This window comes from Lutra lutra, chromosome 3, assembly GCF_902655055.1.
Source record: "Lutra lutra chromosome 3, mLutLut1.2, whole genome shotgun sequence".
In the NCBI taxonomy this organism is placed as follows: domain Eukaryota; kingdom Metazoa; phylum Chordata; class Mammalia; order Carnivora; family Mustelidae; genus Lutra; species Lutra lutra.
Window position 1 is genome coordinate 48,223,195 of NC_062280.1, and position 22,819 is coordinate 48,246,013.

The 22,819-nt window shown below is 52.1% G+C and overlaps 1 protein-coding gene across 1 annotated transcript in view; it reads right to left on the reverse strand.

Moving 5' to 3' along the window:
* Positions 1-22,819, reverse strand: part of LOC125095101 (contactin-associated protein-like 4) — a 133,870-nt gene that overhangs the window by 51,587 nt on the left and 59,464 nt on the right. Inside the window, exons 4-10 of the mRNA XM_047721057.1 lie at positions 16,032-16,179; positions 9,483-9,686; positions 8,702-8,883; positions 7,257-7,400; positions 6,132-6,396; positions 1,865-2,014; positions 100-271 (exon numbers count right to left, since the gene is read on the reverse strand). Of these exons, the coding sequence (XP_047577013.1) occupies positions 100-271; positions 1,865-2,014; positions 6,132-6,396; positions 7,257-7,400; positions 8,702-8,883; positions 9,483-9,686; positions 16,032-16,179 (1,265 nt within the window). The remainder of the gene's footprint in view (positions 1-99; positions 272-1,864; positions 2,015-6,131; positions 6,397-7,256; positions 7,401-8,701; positions 8,884-9,482; positions 9,687-16,031; positions 16,180-22,819) is intronic.

The window sequence follows — 22,819 nt, forward strand, 5'->3', positions numbered from 1 at the left end:
GGGGGATACCGGGACCCAGAGGGAGAGGATGCACACTCACCTGTGGGCGCCTGTGATCAGCCATCACAGGCCGGAGCACAGGGTGTGCGAGCCACTCACCTGTCGCGGATGCCACAGGAGTCGATGTCCAGGCTGCTGAAGTTCCCCAGCGCCCCCCGCTGCACGGAGATCAGGTCCACCTCCTGGGCGTTAATGGAGATGAGCCTCAGACAGCCCTGGAATCCGGCCAGCGAGGCCTCACACTCGGACCCGGAGCCGGAAGGAAGGCACCCTGATGGCTCAGAGGCGGGAATACAGAGAGGGGCGGGGTCAGCACCGGCCGCGGGGTCGGGGAGGAGGGCAGCTCGTCCGTGTCTCGGGCTTCCGGCATGTGGACCCCCTTGTACTTGTGCTCACTTGGGGGCAGAGACCTCTAGGGTGGCAAGTGTGGGTGACACTGAAGTGGGATTTGGGTGAAAAACAGCGTCTACAATTCAGGCTGAATTTGGAGCTGGGTCTTTCTCATAGCACGCTAGACAGCATTAGCTCCTCCTGATGTTACGTATCATAAACAAAACAATTTAAATGTACATGGGTTTAAAATTAGAAATGAAGGGTTAGATTGTGTTATTATAAGGACCAATTATTGAAATCACAGTGTTGGAAAGACGGTATTTGGCTGGAAGTTGACAGGGCACCTGCCAGTCATCTGGAAGCAGCATAGGGCCCCAGGTGTGGGGCGGACGGCCCATGGGCCTGTTCCAGCTGGCTTGTCCTGAACGCCAGCCTCTGCAGAGTAAGGGACATGGATTGGTTTTTCTATGGCAATTGGATTTGTACAGGGTAATTTGGTCAAACATATAATCAAAGATTAATCTTCTATAAGAACATCTTAGTATCATGAATGTCTGAGTCTGTGTGACAGCAAACACATCATCCAAACAATGGCCTTGAAGTCTATGCCAGGTGTAAGGAAATAGGCCTCTAGTTCTTTCCACCGGTAGGCCAGCCCCAACCATGCACCTGCTGGGAGCATGCCTGGGGACTCTGCCCTCAAAGTGCCCAGGAGAGGTGTCTGTGCCCCCTGCCCGAGTCCCGCCGTCGGCGCTATTCCCCGGGGACCAGTGCCCTGAGCCAGTGAGCCCTCCCAGAGGAGAGCGTGGGCATGGGCTCCCACCCGGTCCCCCAGAGCTGCTTGCCATCAGCTGAATGGAACCACATGGGATTCCACTAGGCAGAGGGGACTGGACATCCAGAATCATTTAGCAGGCATAATGGGACAATTTGGAGTTGTGTGCCAGTAGCCACCCCACAAGGAAGGTTTGGTCTGAGGGAGAAGTAGACGGCAAACCCACTGGTAGAATTCTAACATGGCAAATGGTGCCCTGTCCCGATAGTGGCTGACTGGGAGCTGCCTCGGGCCAGAAGGACCAGCCTTGCTGATACTCACCCTGGGGGGCCACCCTAACCCACTGGCCTTTCACAGCCTCGCCAGGGATTCCGGTGACCCAAGAGCACCTGGGACCAGAGGGACAGCAGGGAAAGGAAACTGGGGAGTCTCTCTAGAAGGGGGTGATCAAGACTAAGACTCTCATACATACAGCTGGAAAAGGACATTCTAATGACAAGGGTCCTAATAACTCTCACATGTTAACATAAACTGTGATTTATGTATGATTTATGATTTATGATTTATGTGATGAGGCATAAATTATGCCTCAGCACGGCTGCTGAGGAAACAGTACAGTCCATCACACCTGCCAAGCTCTCGGGGAATCTGCCACACGTGACACAGTAGAAAAAAGTCATATCAGACACAGGACAGGGGCAAGGGAGGTGGAAATCGGGTGGGTGCCAGCCGTGGGGTTGCAGCCCTGTCACTCACCTCCAAAGTGATAGGAACCATCTGTGTGGGTCTCTAGAGGCAACGCTGTGTGAACCGCCGAAACCCCAACCTGGTCCACAACCACACTCAGCTGGTTCCTCCGGGCTGTGAGGGAGACCGAATGCCACTGCCCGTCATTCAGTCCCGCACCTGGGGAATGGAGATCAGCTAGAGACCCCCATGAACCACTGTCCATCATTCAGTCCAGCACCTGGGGAACGGAGATCAGCTAGAGACCTCCGTGGACCACTGCCCATCATTTAGTGAACACCTGGGGAATGGAGATCAGCTAGAGATCCCCGTGAATCACTGCCTGTCATTCAGTCCAGCACCTGGGAATAGAGTTCAGCTAGAAACCCCCATGAACCACTGCCCATCATTCAGTTCAGCACCTGGGAATAGAGATCAGCTAGGGATCCCCGTGAACCACTGCCCATTATTCAGTCCAGCACCTGGGGAATTGAGATCAGCTAGAGACCCCCGTGAACCACTGCCCATTATTCAGTCCAGCACCTGGGGAACGGAGATCAGCTAGAGACCCCCGTGAACTACTGCTCATCATTCAGTCCAGCACATGGGAACGGAGATCAGTGAGAGATCCCTGTGAACCACAGATCTCATGGTGCTTCAGAGAGTGACACAAACCTCTGAGTCCCACACGAACAGGGACCCGGGGTTGGGGTGGAGGAACCCAGTCCCTCCAGGGCCCCTGCAACCCCTGGAGTGGACACCTTCCTGCCCCCTCCATGTGATTTACCTTTTGAGGGAAAAAATGGAAGAGTACCTGTTCTCTAAATTCTGGAACAGATGCAAGGAAGTCTGATGTTGTTTTTTTGCTACTCATACCCTTCACGTAAGGATCAAAGTCTCTGCGGGGACACATCATAATGGCCAACCCCCACCCACACCATGGCCAAGCCGTGGGAGGGGATGTCTGTAGTTCCTGCCCGCTCACCATGAGGTCTGCAAATACCCTCTGATATGGGGCCGGAAGCTCCCTGGGTTACAGACCTGTCTGTCTCCAGGCTGCTCGTGTTAAATGGAGTGCCGCATGGGGGGCTGTGACCCCGACCACCCCACCCGGCAAGATCAGGGGGCTCCTGTGGAAGGGGTGCTGGGTGGAGGAGGGGCTGAGGGACTTGTCCTGGGTGGTGGTGGGTCTGGTCCCAGGGTCACATGGGGTGTTTCCAACATCATGGGCCTGCCTCTGCTGAGGCTCTGGGGAGGATGGTTGGGGTCATGACTCTGATTCTCCCCATCAGCTGGGAGCCCCTCGTCCCTAATCCTGGCTGAGTTGGCAGCTGGGCCCCGTGCAGGGGAATTGGTCTCTCGGGGTTACCAGATTTCCAGTTTCTTATTGGAAGTCAGGCATCTGGATTTTGCTTTTAAATCTGTGTGTGTGTTTTCTTTTTCCACTGATTTTTTTAAATGGAAAAGGAAAGTCCATTTGGGTTGTCCAGGGTTCAGCCCAGAGAGTAAACACAGCACGAGCCAGAAAAGGCACCTAGCTAAACATTTCAGCAGCCAGTGAAGCTGAGATTCCCCAGGGGCTGTTGTGTGGTCCCACACATTTGACATTCAAAGGGGACAGAGTGAGAGAACGTTTTGTGGCCTACAGAAGTCTTTCCGACCTCTAGCCGGTGGAACTAGTATTTGTAAACAACTCAAGATGAAAATTTACACAGTTGGAAAGCATGTTGAAATGTGACCCAATTGTGTTATATTCAAACACATTTTCAAATTGTTACCTAATTCAGCTTCACATCCAGCACAAGTTCACCTTGACTCCAGGTGAGGACATTAAGGGACATTGGACAACCTAATATATCTGGTAACCAAGGGGAAAAGCCACCCTTCCTTAACAGAAAAGTTTGACTTACAATAACTTCTAAATAAATACGTCCTTCTCATTAAAGGCTGCTGTCCCGGACCCTCCCAGCAGCGCTCGGGAAAGTGCCCGGTTGTCAGTTGCTGCTCGTGGGGGCCGCACGCAGGCCTGGAGTTAGTGGGAGAATGGGCCAGGGATGGCTATGGCATGAAGGGGGTGGGGGAACTTCATCCCACCCTGGCTGTCTGCTCTGGGCTCACATTCACAGTCTGTCTTCCATAGTCATGAATGTAACCATATCCAGTGCATTGGTGTGCGCTGGTTATTTATCAGGACATAATGCGTGGACCCCGGTTTGGTAGTTTCCTTGCGGGGGTCTGGACCTGGCTGGTGCCTCTGGTTGTGGTTTGGTTTCCCCATGGTCTGGCAGGTGCTGGCTCAGGTTGGGGTCTGCACCGAGGGTTCAACAGGGTGGGACCAGAGCCCCACTCTCTGGGGTTGTCTCGGGGTCATCCCCATGGGCTGTTGGCTAAGGGCCTCTGCCCCTCGGGGGTTGTGGGCTGGCTGCCCCATGCTGTCACTGGCACAGTGGGTCTGCCCTCTGTGGGTGTCAGGGGACCTCCAGGGGCCGAAGTTTTGTCCTGGTCACTTAGGCAAAGCTCCTGGCTGTCCCACATTCTGATCCCTGGGAGCCAAGCCCTGGGCCAGGATGGCCAACAGCAGGGGGCTGCACCTGCAGGGACATGGAGCCCCAGGAGGCAGGGGCCAGCTTCGGGTCACCCCCAGGGGTTGGATGGAAACAGGATTGTAAGAGTTGAATGCCAATTATCACACGCAATCTTCCAGCAATTTGTCAAATCCACCAACTGAGGGGTTAAATGTGACCCAGCTCTTCGTGGGACTTGACCTGAAGCAATTTCTTTGAAAGTCTTAAACTGGGCCAGGACAGAAGCTTCCTCAGGGCACATGGGATCCCTATGGACTATGGGGTCCTGGTGGCTTACAAAAATTAACCTTTTTTCTATGCCAGCGAGTCTCTGAGGCAGCTCACGGCTGAGATACTGAATGTGAGTGATTTCTTTCTTGTGAGCTCACTCTTGCAAGCTTGTCCCACTATTAGCATTCAGTAAGCTGTAAGTGGCCATCGATCTCCAGACGATCAGGAGAATGGCAGTTGTGGAGCCCCGACCTTCTCAGAGACGTGGGTCGAAGGCTGTGTGTTGAAGTGTGTGCCCTGGCTTCATATTTACCTTCCCAGGGTCTCTCTGCTTGTTTTCATGTTGCATGGCTCTTGAGGTAGGTTCTAGGATGGACGGAAGGGGCTCAGTCTGCTTTCCGCCCATCAGCAGAGGGTCAGTGGTTAGGAGAAGGCCGATGGGTCCTGGTCCTCTCAGGAGTGTGTTCGTGGGCATGGACGTGGCCCTCCAGGGCAGCACCCATGGGGACCTCCTGTGCCAGCCCACTGTGGCCTCACTTCTAACCATGCCGATGGTCTAGTGGCCCTCCAGGTCCACGCTCAGTGCCCGGCAGCCAGTGCCCTAAGTCCTGAGGAAATGTGGTTCATCATAGGCCAGCAGGATCTTCCTGAGAAGGTGTGTAGACCCCCCACTGGTCCCAACCGCCAGGCTGGGGGTCCGTCCCTGTCCTGTCCCCACCTCTGCCCGAGGCCCTCAGATCCAACGCCAATCCACAGACCCAGAAGTAGCTGACTTCCTGATGGGCAGCAGCGAGTGGACAGGCCCCACCTCTCTCCTGTCCTTAGTCCAGGAGCGATCCGCCGTCACACATCATGAAGAACATTGTTTTAGGACACTAGCATTTATCTTGAAAACCTCCTCAAAGTATGTGTCCAACCAGAATGGCTCCTTGCCTGGGGGCAGGAGCAGGTCAGCAGAGAGGGCAGGTGTGTCCCCAGGACGTAGTATTTCCTCTGACTGTGCTATCCTCCAGGGGCCCACCACATTTCCGGACTCACAACTGGGGGTGGCAAGGTTGGCAGGCACTGTCAGGTCTGATAGGCAGGCAGCTGCCTCTCCACCAACACCAAAGGTCAAGAACGGGCTCCCTGTGGCCATGTTTCCTCAGAGAGCAGGAGCACAGGGAGAGGCATCTGGGACGTAAGCCTGGGGTCTGGTCAGTTTGATGGGTAGGGCACAGGGTAGGGTTCCAGGGAATGGAGTGGGGGGGGGCTCTCAGGCATCCCCTGTTCCCCAGGTGGCTAGGTTGGGCTGTGACGGCCACTTTGGGGTCTGCCTGTGGTGCCATGTGGTGTGAATGGCAGGGAGACTGTGTCCAAAGGCAATGCGGCACAGGGACCTGGGTGTGAGGACCCCGAGCATGTTACAGACTGCAGGAGTCACATTTGAATCAGAGTGTGAAATGCCCGTGGGCCCTGGGGTGACATAGCCATGCCAGCTACAGCCTGCGGACATAGATTACCTGCCATGACGTCACTCCTCGCGTGTCCTGGAGACGGGGACAGGCCCAGTCTGAGGGCTCCATCCCTGAGTGTGAGGACAAAGGCCGTGGAGCCGCGAGAGGGCCGGAGGGACAGCAGGAGCCCCGCCTGGTTCCACGTCCGGAATTGGAAGCTGATGGAGACCCCATCCTGTGCCGGGGTGCCTGGCAGCACCAAGCGGCTCCCAGCGCTCGGAAACGTGACCGGCACGGACTGCGGCTGAGAGCAGGAGAAGGAGGCGTTGCCCTGAGGACAGGAAGCAGATCTGAGGAGGCCCTGGAGGAGGGGGGCTGCTTCTCACTCCAGTCCCCCACTGTGGCCCCCAGACCCATGGCCCCCCAGCTGGAATCGTAGGGCGTGGTGCTGCCAGCGTGACCTCCTGCCCACCCAATGCCCCAGGCCCAAGAGACACAGACCAGCTTCTCAGCCCAGTGCAGGCGGCCTTAGCCATATGTTGTGCACCTCTGGGTGAAGCCAGAACAAAGCCCAGAGCCCGTGAAGCCCATTGCAACAAGATTCACCTCTTGGGAGTGCACACAGCCGACAGAGCTCACAGATGGGTGTTTTGACCGAAGGTAGGAGGCGAGGACCCAAAGCCTGAACACTTGTTCCCATGACCCAGCTACCGGGAGGCCGGTTGGGGCTCAGCCTCGGATGCCAAGACCCCACACGGACCCTCCTTGTCATGTCCCAAGGGCCACAGAAAACATGCCAGCTTATCGATCCATGTATGTATCCAAGCTCCCGTGGCCAACGCTGTGTTCACACTCGAGGTGCAGGCGGGACGGGTTCCCTGTGGGGTGGCCCGTGCTCCCATTGCTCACCAAGGAAACCCCGTTGCCAATGGGACTGGTCCCTGCAGGCAGCTACCTTTGCTCTCTGGAAAGCTGAGATGGGATCTCCAGCTGACATTTGAATGGGAGACATGGGTCTTCATCTCAGATTTAAACAATAACTCTAAGTTCCGTGAGCTTTGGTCTGTGTTTCTTGCTCAGGTGATGAGGCTGTGACATGAGTCACGTCCCCTTAACCTGACGTCACTCAGGGGCTACATGGGCCCTCATTCCCCCGAGTCCCCCACCCTCTGTCCCCAGGTAGACTCTTACCCTGATGAGAATCTGGGGTCTGTGCTTCTTGGCCAAATCAATGATATCCTCTCCATTAAAATTAATATTTTCTAAACATCCGTCAAAGTGTTTTCTTTGAAATGTCACAGATTTTCCAGGTGCTAAAATCCCACCGAAGCTGATCTTAGAAAGAAAGATGACATCAATAATATTCTCTAGTCATTTCCCATTAACTTGCTTAAGACATTCATCACTCAGAGGCATAGCAGGAAGAGACCCAGGTACGCAATTCTGCATAATTGGGTGTTGTGTTCACTATCTTAAAGGAATTTCTAAGCAGAAACTCTGAAATGGTTTACTTGCTGTTAGTGTCTGGCAGGCTGGAGCTCCCTCATCTGTGGTCAGGGGAAAGTGTGGTTCAGCATCTCACTGGGACCCTCGGGAGGAAAGGGCTTACCGATATTCGTGATGGGACAGCAGGTACAGGGTGGCCTGGACGTGGGCCCTGGAGCAGAGCACCAGGCCCTCTGCTCACCACCAGCTCTGTACCTTCGAGTGCTGGGGAAGTCTTATCCCCGAAAGGGGTCTTCTCTAATGCTGGCAGGTGCAGGTGGGCCCTTCAGGGTCCCCACAGGAGCCCCTCCCTGTCCTGTTGCTACCCTCCCTTATAGCTCTTCCCAAGGGCACCTCCCCGTGTCCCGGGGAGCCGACCAAGACAGACATCCCATCTGTAAAGTATGAGCTGAACTGGTCTCCTTAGGGTGCTCATCAAACCGGCTGTCAGGTGAGGGGAGGGTCCCACCTGTGTGTCCATGGCAAGGGACATCTGATCCATGTAACCCAAACCCATGCAAAAGGAAGTCTGTATAGAAATGAAAATGATTTTCCAGCTTATATGTCTCTGGATGGAATTTACATTCATCTGTGTATAGAATATAGTGTTATTTTGGCCAATTCGTAGTTTAGGCAATAAAATCATGAATGATGTAAAACAGGACAGGATCTGCCAATTGTCCATTTCTGCCAAACACATTTTTATTTTAGCTTTAGTGTTTAGCTTCTTTTAATAGTGCGTGAGCCTGACAACATCTTACAAAAATGGCATAAATTGTTATACCTTCGTATAATTTAGATACACGTGTGCAAAGGGCTGCGAATACATTAGGTGTGTTTGGAAGCTGAAGGATGAGACCGAGAGACAGGACTTTGGACCCAGCTGATAGCTCCGGATCTAGGTGGGACGCCAGGGGGATTGCTCAGGTCAGCTCAGTGGGACTGATGTGCACCATGGGCCATGCTGAGCACAGTGGGCCACGCTCCAAGTCAGGCTCAGAGGGTGCCCAGGACAGCGGCTCCCTTGCGACACGGTTAAGCCCTGACCACATGTGCGGAGAAAAGGCATTTCTCTGCAGGGTTCCCCCTTCTGTCCAGGCTATGCTGCACTCAAACCCCACGCCCTGTCATGACTGACAGAGACTCCGCACCTCAGAATCCAGGTCTGCGTGACTCAGCTGTCCCTGTGCCTGGAACTGCCTGGAGTGCTGGTCCACGGAGAGGGTCATGTGCTGGCGGGCATGCTCAAGGAGCACCGAGTGCCAGTGCTGGTCATCCAACAGACTGCCCAGCGCCACGCTCCCAGGGCCAGATGGCGAGGGTGAAGCAGTGCCTGGCCAGGGAAACGGGCACCGTTAGGTCCTGCCAGACCAAGCTTCCTTGACCCCGTGAAGCTGCAGCGTCTGACTCTGGGACACCCTGCCCATCGGGGCTGTTCTCGGCCACTTCCCTTCATTACAGGTGTGCGTCCCTCGGAAGTACCGTCTTTGCTGGGAGTTCTGCGATGGCCACCAGGCAGTGGCTATCCCCGGGGAAGCTTCTTCCCCCAGGGGATACAGGCCAGGATATGGGTGTGAGCTGTGCTACCGTCCTCTGGTGGGTGGAGGGCGGGGGTGCTGGTAAACACCCTCCACTGCACAGGGCAGCCCCCGCAGAGGCTACTTATTTGGTCCGAAATGTCACTGGTGCAAAGTGAGGTTGGGAAGCCCGGGATCCCATGATGTAGGTGTGTTTATCGGATATGAAGAGCTCCAGTGACCACCTCCTGGCACAGTTACTACATTTTAATATGTTTTTAAGCAAAAGAGAGTCAGAATCTGTAAGTCTAGGCCCTTATCTATAATACCTGTTAAAAGATTAGGTATAAAAATACTGGGGTACAAATTATATCTAAGAATTCAGATTATTGAGTTCCTTGACTCATCACTTTACCTGAATTGATGATCAGAAGGAGCCTCCCTTTCACTAATTCCAGGGTGAAGGAGACTCCATTTCTGCCCCGTCTGTGCAACAGAAGCCCATCACTCTGCCTTGTTTTAAATTTCAAAGAAACGATATCTTTCACTGGATTCCTGGTACTTTGGACAAATCTGTAAAGCAGAGAACTTTTTCCATCAAAGTCCATCACGTCTGATCCTGCAGGACAGATGATAAAAGTTGTTCTAAGTATTAGCTTGCTGCTCACTGAAGTATGTAAATGTGTGGGGCCTTGCACACACACACAGAGGCACACACAGGTGCACACAGAGAGGCACACACACACAGAGGTGCACACACACAGAAGCATACACAGGTACACACACACAGAGGCATACACAGATGTACACAGGCACACACACACACAGGTGCACACACACAGGTGCACAAACACAGAGGCACACACAGGCACACACAGGTACACACACAGGCGCACACACAGAGGCACACACAGGCACACACACAGGTGCATTCACACATGGGCACACACAGTTGCACACACATAGAGGCACACATACAGGCATGCACACAGGGGCACACACAGAGGCACACAGAGGCTCACACACAGTTGCACAAACAAGCACACACAAAAGTACACAGACACAGTATTGGAGGCAGCAAAGACTTCCATGTCCCATCCGCTGGTGGGAACCGGAACCTCCCAGGGCAGTGGGTCTGCTCTCCGACTCCTACTCCCTTCGCAGAACTGTCCCTGCCAGAGGTGACTGTGCCAGGGAGGTCCCATCTCACCACGGGGTCCCCGAGGGTAGTGAGGCAGACGGTAAGGGGCCGTAGAGAACAAGATGCTCCTTCTTTCCTGAGCCAGATGCCTGTGGCTCTTCTCGGTGGCTGTTGGGCCCAAATGGCACATGTGCTCGTGTGCTCTGTAGAAAGTGTGTCCGTGTTCCACATTCCATGTATACAGAGGAACAGTGGCCGGGTCACCCAAGGGCTGGGTCATGCTCAGGGAGCCCATTCACAGAGGGGGAGCAGTTATCCCAGAAAAACCCTCCCAGCAAGGACCTGAGCCCTCGGAATGGGGGCTGTGCAGAGGGTGTGCTCACAGGATGACAGAGGAGACAAGAGGGGCCTGTCTGGAACAGCGGTAGCCGTTGGGGGACCCTGAGGATAATGGCTTGACCTTGCCCCCACCCTCAGACTGCAGCTCCCGCGTGTCCAGACCCAGTGGTCCCCACTGCTCCGTGCACATTGGCGGCTGGTGGGCACATTGAATGGAAGGCCAGTTTCCTCCAGGACAACATGAGACACTTACTCATTCATGGACCTTATTTCTGGCAAAACCAAGAATACAGCAGACTCTTGAAGAATCTGGGGGCTGGGGGTGCTGATGTCCATGGAGCCGGAAGTCTGGATATAACATTTAACCACCCCCCAAACTTAATCACTGATAGCTGTCGACTAGACCTAACTAGCAACGCATTTTTTATGTTATCTGTGTTGCTCACTGAATCACTACAATGCAGTGAGCTCCAGAAAAGAAGGTGGCATCAAGAAAATCATAAGGAAGAGGTCTTACCCCTACAGTATGCTACCGTATTTACTGGAAAACATCTGTGTGCAGCAAACCCCCACAGCTCAAAGCCTGTTGTCTGGGGTCGCTTCGTGGGGATGTGTGTGTTATTTAAAGGGCACGTCATATGCAAAATAAGCCATTGGAATGACTCTTGCCCATCTTATGAGGATATCTTTTTAAAATTCATGTTTTATTTTCTTACATCTTGTTAATGTACCTAGAAATAATTCATTTACCAAGTGCACAAATGAGTAAATATTTCATTCTGTTATAAAGGTGGGTTATCTCCCCAGTTACTTCTTCTGAATGAGAAGCATGGAGGGAAAAGCCAGGTACTGGGCTGACAGTGCACGGCCCTGCCTGTCTCAGGGGCTGCCTGTTCATGCCAGCATTCCAACAGTACTTTGTGCATCTTCCCGTCCTTGGGTGAGGGCACAGTCTTCTCTGCCAGCCTTGCACAGGAGCCCACAGACTTCCACCCATGACCCAGGGCCTGCAGACCCCTGCCTGTGACCCAACACCCATGAACCAGCGCCCATGGATCCCACCCATGGACTCCCACCTGTGACCCAGTGCCCACAGACCCCTTCCTGCCCCTATTGTCTTGGATGCCGCTGGCGGGGGTGGCTGCTTGCAGCAGGCATGGCCAGTCCCAGTGCCCACCCTCTGGGTCCTCTCGACCATGCTGCAGCAGACAAGAGACTTTCTGGCTCAAAAGCCTTGGTGTAACAGAAAATGAGGAGGAGGAAACATGTGAGCACATGTGGGCAAAAACACAGGAACATGCGAACACACATGTATAGACACAAGTACATGCACATGGGAACATGTGTGCACACGTATACACAAACACAGGAACACATAAGCATGTACACACAGGGGCATGTGAGCACACATGTGCACAAACATAGGCACACACAAGGAACATGTGAGAACACATGTACACATACACAGGAACACAAGAGTATGTAATAAAGGAACACGTGAGCACACAGGTACACAAACACAGGGACATGTGAGCACAGATGTGCACAAACACAGGTACACAAAGAACATGTGAGCACACGTGCACACAAACAAAGGAACACACATGAAGGTGCACACACAGGAATATGCACACAGGTACACACAAGAACATGTGAGCACACATTTACACAAACACAGGCACACACATGACTGTGTGCACACTTAGGCAAGCACACCAGGGAACTGATACAGGGCTTAGACATAATTATTTTTGTGGAGGGTCCTGAAGCCAGAAAGCCCTCTCCAGGGTGCTGTGGGGTAGCGTGGTTGAGAACTGCTCCAAGTCTCCTGGCAGAGTGCCCACCGGCAGCTCGGGGCAGCCAGAGCACTAATCCTGTCCTCTGTAAGGATCTTGATGCTGGTGGTCGCAGGAAAGGGCCCACACGTCCGCTTCCAGATGGGCTGCATGGAGTCTGCATGCTCCCGCTGTTCCTGGTGGTGGCACTCACGCCTGGGGTGGATGGGCCGCTGTCAGGAAGCACAGTGTGCATGCAGTGGCCTCACAGCCTGGCTTCCCCAGACGGTCTGCACCCACGTCAGACACAGAAGTCTTCCTGTGATGTAAGACTTTCCTGAGCTCAGCTTTCCTGAGCTCTTGTCAAGGTGGGTCTGTCTCCCTCCCACACTGTTCAGTTTCCTCTTACCGTAGCCTCGGGGCAGCTGGCTCATAGCCGACAGGTGCAGGCCAGTAGGTCTGTTGGTGGCTCATCTCGAAGGACCCTCATTTTCAGAGGCTGCACCAGCTGTGATTAGTTACTGACTGGGGGGCACGGCATGGGCTAGCCCACCTGCCCCCTCAAACAGTATGTGCTTAACCAGACAACCCTAACCCTGGAGGCCTTGGCCCTTGCTCTATGCTGGTCCAGACGCTGTGTGTGAGGAGCAGACCCTTTCCTGGTGGCCTCGTGGCCTGCCCGCTGCATGCCTGACAGTGCATTTGATTTTCATCCGTGTATCCTACTGACAGACTAATGAACAGTCACCACAAGGCTCCAGGATGGTGCGGTTGCCATGGGGACAGCACGGGTTGCCATGGGAGCATGTCAGCATGACCCCAGCCTGGCCAGCGTGTGAAAGTTGTGGAGGTGGAGACACGGCGGCTGATCCAGACTCCAGGGGGCATGGCCGTGGAGGGTCGGCGAAGGAAGCCAGGCACCAGCAACACACCTGGGGGTGTTCTGTGCAGAAAGCTACAAATAGGGGATGCTGGCCCACAGAGTAGTGCGGCACTGGGGTGAAGGGTGAGTGCCAGGAAGGAAGGGGACTGAGGGGCTCTTGTAAGACTTAGAATTGTGCACTTAGGTTTTTAATATTTTCCCTCGTGTATGTTACACCTTGAAAAGTATGTGTTCTCAAAGGGTGGAGGTTGAGGGTTGTAGGCGTAGGGTCTGTCTGTGCAAAGGTCCTGTGCTGACTGCAGATATCCTGATGCTTTCAGAGAACCAAAATAGAGGGATGGTGGCTGCCTGGGGAGTACCCAGTTCCTCTCAGCTGCCTGGGGTGGGTGGGGCTCATGCAGAGAGGCAGGTCAGAGGAAGGGTGGGAAGAATTAGGATTCTACCTAGCTGCAGCCTCTCTGGACCCGGTACACGGGGTGGGGGTGGGGAGAGTGTTGGTGAGTCTGCTGGGTTTGACATGGGCAGGCTTCTTCCTCCGCATCTAAGGCTACATCGCACCCATCAAGTGGCCCTCAGGACTGCCGTGGCCAACTTAGTGGAGCGCAGTGGTGGGACCCAAACCGGGGTCAGAGCTGAGGATGACGAGGATTCAGCGTGCACTGGGAAGGAGGGGTCGTGGGGCTGGCAGTGTCTGGGGATGAGGTGGCCCTGGGTTACCCAGAGGGGGCGCCTGGTCTTCCACTGAGAGAGAGAACCAGGCTAACGTGCGGCACTTGGACGTTTGGAGGGATGGCTCCAGTTCCAGCCAGATGAGGGGTCCTGGGGCCTGGTCCAGAAGGCAGCGATAAGGTGCTGGTGGACGTTGGTGAGTCTTGGAAGGGGCCCTGAGGTGGCCGAGCTGTGGCCTGGAAGTCCATGGGAAAGACCCTCCTGACCAGCGTGCAGCCCGAAAGGCCGTCCTCAGCTTGCCCTCGGGCGCTCGGTGCAACAGGAGTCTGCTGAGTGCATTCAGAGAGAGCCCAGATGTGCAAGAGAGACCATGGCCCGTCCAGGAGTGAGGCACGTGGTGGCCGTGGAGGGATGTGTGGGGGGAGGGGTGGATTCCTCCGGGACCTGCACGCAGAGCCACTGCATGTGAACACGAGGCCGCGTGGGCATCTCCGAGCAGCTTGCTGAGGAGGCCTGCATCTTCCCACAGCAGAGCAGCACGCCAGTGTCGCTCGAGGTCGCTGACACAGAGGCGGCGTGTCCTGCGTGTCAGGGGGCACTGGCGGCTTTTCATGTGGTGGAGACAGGTTATCTGCTGGGCTTCATGCAGACCCTCCCAGCCGGGCTGCATGGACTTCAGGGCTGCTGCTGGTCCCACGGGAAGGGCCGTGGCCGCATGTCTGGGAGGGAGGGTCCCGGCACAGCCTCATCAGAGCGCATTCCCCAATGGGAAGAGGAACAAGGCCCAAGACGGCCAGTGTCAGGGTCCTTGCCCAAGGGAGCCCTCGTGGTCTGGAAATCCACAGAGTGAGGCCATGGACGGAGCAGGAGGAACGCTGCGGATGAAGTGTTGGCTCAGGGGTCCCTCAGTCCCCCGTGCGGGGCTGGCAGTGATGGTTCACACAGCACACTGGCCGGACCCTCATTCTGGTGAACCTGGGGGTCCCCAATCACCACATGGCTGCCACCCTCATCCTCAAGCCAATCAGCTGGCCCCCTCCCATCCCCCCACCAGTCCCCTTTGTGCCATCCTGAGCTCTCCTCCTGACGCAGACAGCAGACCCCACCTCACATGGCAAACCCTCCCACAGAACAGTCCTGGCAAGTGTCACATGGTCAGTGAGTGGGGGTGGGCCCTCTTCAGGGTCACTGACAGCCAGGCCCACTCCCTGCCCCCGGGCCTTGGGCTGGTGCCATGACTGTGTGTCCAGAGACAGACAGAGGGACAGAGGGACAGACAGACAAAGACAGAGAGACAGAGACAGAGGAACAGAGGAAGAGAGACAGAGATAGAGGGTCAGAGGGACAGACAGACAGAGACAGACACACAGTGGGACAGAGACAGAGAGACAGAGAGAGAGAAGGACAGATACAGAGAGACATAGAGACATAGAGACAGAGACTTAGAGACATAGAGACAGAGGGACACAGAGACAGAGAGACAGAGGGACAGAGACAGAGAGAGACAGAGAGATAGAGAGATGAGAGACAGACCTAGAGGGACAGAGAGATAGAAACCGTGACAGAGGGACAGAGAGAGAGACAGAGACAGAGAGACAGAAGGACAGAGGATGAGAGACAGAGAGAGAGAGACAGAGGGACAGAGGGATAGAGACAGAGGGATGAGGGAGAGACAGAGACAGAGAAGCAGAGACAGGGAGGCAGAGACAGGGAAGGGAGAGAGAGGCAGACACTCAATAAGAAGATCCTATAAGAACAACCTGACAAGCACCTAGGTGCCTCAGTCGGTTAAGCATCTGCCTTTGGCTCAGGTCATGATCTCAGGGTCCCAGGATCGAGTCCCACATGGGGTTCCCTGCTCAGTGGGGAGTCTGCTTCTCCCTCTGTCCCCCACCCCCCCGCCACCGCTTGAACAGGCACACTCTCTGCCTCATGCAATAATAAATAAATAAAATCTTTAAAAACAAACAAACAAAAAAACCTGACAGTTTCATCTTCAAGTTACACAACAATACCAAAGAGAATCCATTGTCCTTGTTGAGGAATTTGAGAAAAGCCTGGAGGCTTTTCTCTTGGAAGAGTCTCTGAATTTGTGCCAAGGACCCCACATCCCCAGACGGACGGGGTTCTGCGCCCTAGTTCTGCGCCCGCACTTACGGAACCGGCATCCGTACACCTCCACGCGCATCCCAATGCGGCTGTCGGGGTTCCAGGCGGAGGGCAGGAAGCGCAGGTGCCTGGCCTCCACGGGCGGCCGCAGCCGGTGGCGCACCACGCTGTCCGCGTTGGTGTTCCCTGGGAAGCTCTGCAAGAGAGCGCGGGCTCAGAGCACATGTGGGGTCCCTTGCTCCTGCAGTAACTACCCTTCCTTCCACCCCCAGACAGACACCGCAGCAGGAGGCTGGGGATCCAGAACCTTCTGCCGGCTGTCCAACAGGGGTGAGGGCTTGTGGTCCCGGAGGAGGACACACATGCCCTGGCCCGGGTGGCACTTGCCCCGTGCACACAGCACTGGTCTTGGCTGGGGGGCGGCTGAGAACAGAGGCCGAGGGCAAACCTGTGAAGTGCAGACTCTACAGCCGACCTCAGCACATGTGTGCGCACACATATCTGTGTCACACGTGTGAGCATTGTGTACACACGTGTGTGTCCAGGGTGGGTGCTCATGGTCAAGACACTGTTCAGTGACTCATCACTATGGGCGTGTGTGAACCAAGGCAAAATGTCACAACTGACTTTCCATTTTACAAGTAGCCATATCAATTACAGTCTAAATAATTCACTTTTAGCTAAATAAGAAAAATCTCTTAGTGAAGAAACTGAAGATTTAAATTCTGCTCGTGGTCATCAAAAAGCAGGAAAATACGTTTTATGGGACCGCCTCAACTGGTATTATCAGTTTTATGGTTTTTACCAACCACTAGAATCATTCTAAGGGGAGCCTTCAACTTCCTGCTCAGGTTTTGTTTAAAAATGCAAAATGTAATTCAATTATATAATTATCATATAAAAGATCCATTGAAATAACATTAATTTAACATTAAAATTTCAAGTTAGAGTGTTACTCTTGTGGTCACTGCGCCCATATAACAAGAGTCCAGCCTTGTGGTCACCACAGTCATCTAACGAGAGTCCAGACATGGTCACCATGGTTGTCCTAACGAGAATGCACATTATGGTCACCACGTTCATCCTAATGAGAGTCCAGACTTGAATGGGGCCATTCGGGAGACTCAATCTCCTGCACGTTTGGACCCTGCACACAGACCTCCCACTCAGCCTTCCAAGAATGCTCCACATCCCACTATTTAAAAACAGTCAAATGTTGGGTGCCTGGGTGGCTCAGCGGGTTAGAGCCTCTGCCTTTGGCTCAGGTCATGATCCCAGGGTACTGGGATCGAGTCCTGCATCAGGCTCTCTGCTCGGCAGGGAGCCTGCTTTCTCTCTCTCTCTCTGCCTGCATCTCTGCCTACTTGTGATCTCTGTCTGTCAAATAGTAAATAAAATCTTTAAAAAAAATAAATAAAAAATAAAAACAGTCAAATGTCTAGTTTTTCTTTTCTCTGTGGAAATTTAAACTTTCATTTTAGAAAGAGAACCACAGTTGCCAAGCCTCCGATGCACTTGCTGGAGCCTTATCCTGGGAACAGCATCTGTGCCTTGGGTGGAGAGTCCCTGCACTCCCCGGGCCTCCTCAGGGTCAGAGGCTCCCGTGCTGGCCCCAGAGGCTCCACCCTGAGTATCCCCCGATGGCCCGCACCTCCCGGCAAGCCTCACATGCCCTACACTGGCAGCGGGGAAGGCTGAGCGGCCCACCTCCCTCCATCTGGAACCTGAGCCAGAGGCTCCTCCTGAAGGTCCGGACCCTATCCTACAGCCATCCCACAACTACTCTCTCTTTCCCACATGTGCACACATGCGCACACTCACATGTGTGTGCACATGGGGGTGCCTGCATGCACGAACACACGTAACTGTTGTCAAACCATTTGAAAAGCAGTCGTAAGCATCCTAACTCTTTATGCTAAATTTCAGTATGTCTCCTAGAACACAAACCTGCCCAAAACAACTGGAAAACCACTGCTGACACAAATTCCACAGTTCTATGTGGGTTTGCCCGTTTTTATATTTCCTCCAATGACACAGGACAGCTTCCACTTGCTGGTGTTGGTTCTTGGCTTGCCCATCATGGACGAGCATGGTCAAGGGGCTTGCAGGGCACGGTCCGGGCTGGGTTTGTCCAGCTGCCACCTGGGACGAGCATCAGCCCACATGTTCTGGGTGAGAATACGAAATGGAGACACTGCCTCCTTGTACTGTGACCCTCCAAGGTCTCAGTTGTCCTCCCCTAATGACATTAATTTTGATCACTTGGTGAGGAGAGTGACTTTTCTTTGGGCACTCTGTTCATAAGCTGGTCTGATTCTTGGGGCTCATGTGGCTGATTCTTGGGGCTCATGGGAATGTCCTTTTCAGACAACAGTCTCATATGATGGTCTAAGCCCATCTGTGATCTTTGCCTGAATCGAAAATCACACTGGGTTAAGAAATGTTCTGTTTAGAAGGGTGTCTTTTTTTGCCCCCTCTTTCTCTTCTTTTAAGAGGAGGATGGATTAACAGCTCCTATGTAACCCATTAAAATTGTCACCCTTTGCTTGAACTGTGCAAATTTGCACAAGAGAGACAACCTTCACCAACCCCGGGAGCAGCAACCGGCCCTCCTCCCTGCTCAGCATGAGCTGTTGGCTGAGGAGCCAGGGTCCTTTGGGGACCTGGGTCCTGGATGCCGCCTCACCTGCTTTAATATTTCATGAGAAGCGGCCATCGAGTAGGCTATTTTATAAATCTCCTGATATGTCATAACAAAATAAATATTAAGTGTACTTGCATGCTTTTAAAAATATATTCAGATACTTTGTGATAATGAAAGCGCTGCTTATTTGAATTTTAAGGAATTGCACTTTGTAAGTTATATGGAACTATAGCTGTTTCCTGAACGGTCAGGAAGAACTGTGGCTCTTACCAATAAAGAAGGTGAACGGAATGTGTTTGGAGAAAGCAGGTGATACAGTGTTCAGAACTCATTAGTATGAAGGTTTTAGCTCTTGGGCTAAATTAATGCTTCATAAAAGCAACATGTAGTCTATCTAGTCTACCATATATCCAAACTAGGCTTTGAATCTTCCAAAACGGACCTAACCCTCATGAATATAACAACTATGAATGCAAGGAGAGAGAGAGACCTGTTCTTGCTTTATTCCCTCAAACCGGAAAGTTAGGTTACTGTAATTACAGGAATAGGTTTCTTCTTTGAAAACACATTGCCTTCAGCAAGCCTTCAGAAGTCAGACCCCCATTCAGTGATGCAAATCATGGGTGAGGCAGAACGGCCGGGCACAGTGTTCAGCACTGGGATTTGGAACCACACATCGTGTAGACAGATGCAGGATTTCCAGCGCTCAGCTCCTAGCAGACACGTGGCCGTGGGAGTTGCTCTGAGTCATGGAACTAGGGTATTGTGCCGAGTGAAATAACTCAGTCAGAGAAAGACAGTTATCATATGATCTTACCCATATGTGGTATTTAAGAAACAAAACAGGATCATAGAGGAAGGGAGGGAAAAATAAAACAAAATAAAAGCAGAGAGGGAGATAAACCAGAAGAGACTCTTAATCCTAGGAAACAAGCTGAGGGTTGTTGGAGGGGAGGGGCTGGGGGGACGGGGTACCTGGGGAATGCATTTAGGAGGGCATGGGATGGAATGAGCACTGAGGTTGTCTGCAATGGATGAATCTCTGAATTCTACCTCTGAAACCAATAATACATTATATGTTCACAATTAAATTAAAAAAATAAAAGCTTCACGACCATTTTTAAACTCAATGTTGAGAAGTGCCTTGTTTACTAAATGATCATGTTCTGTGACGATCTAGAGGAGTGATCAACAGGATGCTAGAGCCGCTGTCCTTCAGGGCCTCACCCTGCTGCCTGCCCAGTCAGATGTATGCGTGTCTTGGCTGTTCCCAGCTTCCACCCGGGAAGCACGCTGGGCAGTGACCCTGGCACAAGGCCAGATCGCAGACTGAAGCCTGAAACTCTCAGTCTCAGGGAATGAGCCAGATGTGGTCCCTTTTGCCTTAAAACAGTCACAGTTCTCTAAGATTCATCAACATGTGATTGGGGCCCTGAATGCATCCCAACACCCTCCCTGAAAGGCTCACTGGGGACACACTCACCCCACTTCTATCTGAGCCTGAAACTAGGGTCCAGACGGGGCGAGCACTCTGATTAGCTGCTCCACGCAGATCCCGCGTTCAGCACTTACTTCAGGGGCACAAAGTCTCCTGTGTAAACAACAGTGATGATACAGAGACTCACGCTTGCATAGCTTGGAACAAATTCAAGAGGACGTTGTGGCCTGGTTCTCTGCCGGGGAACACCACACACTTACTCACATGAATAGGGTTAGGGGTGTATCCCCTGTTATCAATTTTTTGGACATCAAATGACTTGAGGTTCTGTGCCACTTTCATCACTAATAAATTTGATCTTTGGCAATTAACTGAAAAGTGGCCCCAAACTCCCAAACCATCTGACTTTATATGAAGAATGTGAGCGCTCTGAGCTGAATAATGATGAGGTCTTTTCTAGCATTATTCATACACAGATACAGATACAGAGATGATTTGTGGAATGCTATGCAAATTACTTTGCATGCAAGTTTAATTAATAATGCTGTAGAAAAAATTTAATTTGATTAAAAAATACACATAATCTAGTACTTGGTTCCAGTCAGCTTGGGTCCACCATATAAAGTATCCGACCATGGCAATGTCACACTGTCTAATTTTAAATAGTGTTTAAACTCAACAGGAACAGAATAAATGATTAAGCATTTATTTAAGACCTACTGAGTAGCAATCTGAATGGGAAGAAAAAGTAGTAGAGTCACAAGAGTGACACTCAGCCATACAAGGGAGATAACCTCCCTTCTGTCTTCCATACAAGGGAGATAACCTCACCTTGCTGTTGACTAAATGTTGGTCTCCCCAAATTCTTGTGTTGAAACCCTAACCCTACTGTGATGGTGTCTCCTATAGGAGACCCAGAGGCTGATCTGACTTCCCCATGTGGGGAAGAACCAGGCAGGGGCCCTCACCAGACCCAAACCTGCCAGCACCTGCTCTTAGACTTGTGCTTCCGGGACTGTAGGAGGCCGAGGGGGTGTTGGTTACAGCAGTTGGTGGGTGGAAGCAGCCTTTTACCCCATAGAGTGAGTTCACCTCAAGGCAGAGCCTCAAAAGTGCCAGGTGTGTCCTCAGAACATGCATCCTGAATATTGCTCTTCTTTCCTTTTCTGCTGTTCTTGTTATTTAGAAAGTAGGAACAAGATTAAAACACCACTTTTTTCCCAATAGGGCATAGCGAGGGGCTTGGCAGGACCAACGCTAACATGGAGAATCAGACCAGACAGAACAGTCATGAACAGCCACCCAAATGCTCTGGAAACCACCAAAAGCCAGACAAGAAATTGAGAAGAATTTACTTATAAGAACCTACAGCACAGCAGAATCAAAGTGTGAGAATAATGGAATTCTATGTTGTCCCTGCATGGGTTGGTCCTACTCCCATCCTAGTTCATCCATGGTGCCACAAGGGGTGGGGGTAGGGGGTGGGGGAGTCAACCCTGAAGACTAGCAGACTAGCAGCTCTGCAGCCAAGGGGGCTCCCTTAGCTTGGAGTGCAAGTACCCAGGCCTGGCTGTGGCCGTGTAAGCGGCAAATGGCAAAGCCAGCAGGCAGCATGCCTGAGGATGTAGTCTGGTTGAAGTAACTGACCAGCAACAAACTGTCCAGCATTAACAGAAAGTGAGGGAAATGGGACAACACCCATCCTTGATGAGCTCCCGTGTCTCCCGTCCATTGGAAAGGCCATGCTCAAACACAAGAAGTCTGAAGGGGGCCGGCTGGGAAACTAGGCTGTGCATGGAGATCATGCGAGCCAGTAGAAACCCAAGTCCTGGAAGATGTGAAGACCACCCCAACTGCATGCACACACCTCAGTCCGCAAAGCTGGAAGCCCTCACAGCTGGGGATGCATGAGCAGAACTCTGCCAGGCACCAGCTGACCACTAGCTCTGGTTTACAAATAGAAACAAAAAATTAAGAAACAAAAACCATACATAACACAAATTATACAGCAGCATCAGTGCTTCTTATCATAAGAAACACATTTCAGACTTAGTACAGGTGGATAACTACAAGAACCCCAAGTTGCTGCAATACATTATCTGAGAAAGTTAAAGACATGCAAGAATGAGAAAGTGCGGCTCATAAGGAGGAAAAGCTGCTTAAAGAAATCTGTGTCCATGTGGATCCAAAAGCAGGATTTTGTTGACAAAGATTTTAATGCAACTCTTATAACTAGGTTATATATAAGGTAAAGCATGTTTAAAGAATTTATGGCTTGTCAAACAATGGCTCAACAAATAGAGAAAGTTGTTAGAGAAAGAGAAACTTGAGAAACTCAGAGTCTGATGCAGTTTACCTCCAATGCTGGACTGATGACTGATGCTCCCTGGCTGGGTGAGCTCAGGACACACCCCCAGCTTCAGATCTGCCTCATAGAAAATGTTAAAAGAAGTTCCTAAAGAGATACTATAGGTCATGAAGAAAGGAAGAGCATCAGAGAAGGAATAAGTGAAGGTAAAATAAAAACTTTAACTTTTTCTTAATCTAGAAGGTAAGTTTGTTCAAATTAATATCAACAATGTATTCAATTATGTATATGTATATATCATATATACACATACATACATATGCTTATGTATAAGGGCAATGAATGACAGCAATAATAAAGACAGGAGGGAAGAATTAGGGATATTTTGTTATTAGAAAATATTAACATTAGAAAATATTCACGAAGTGGTGTAGTGTTATTTGAAA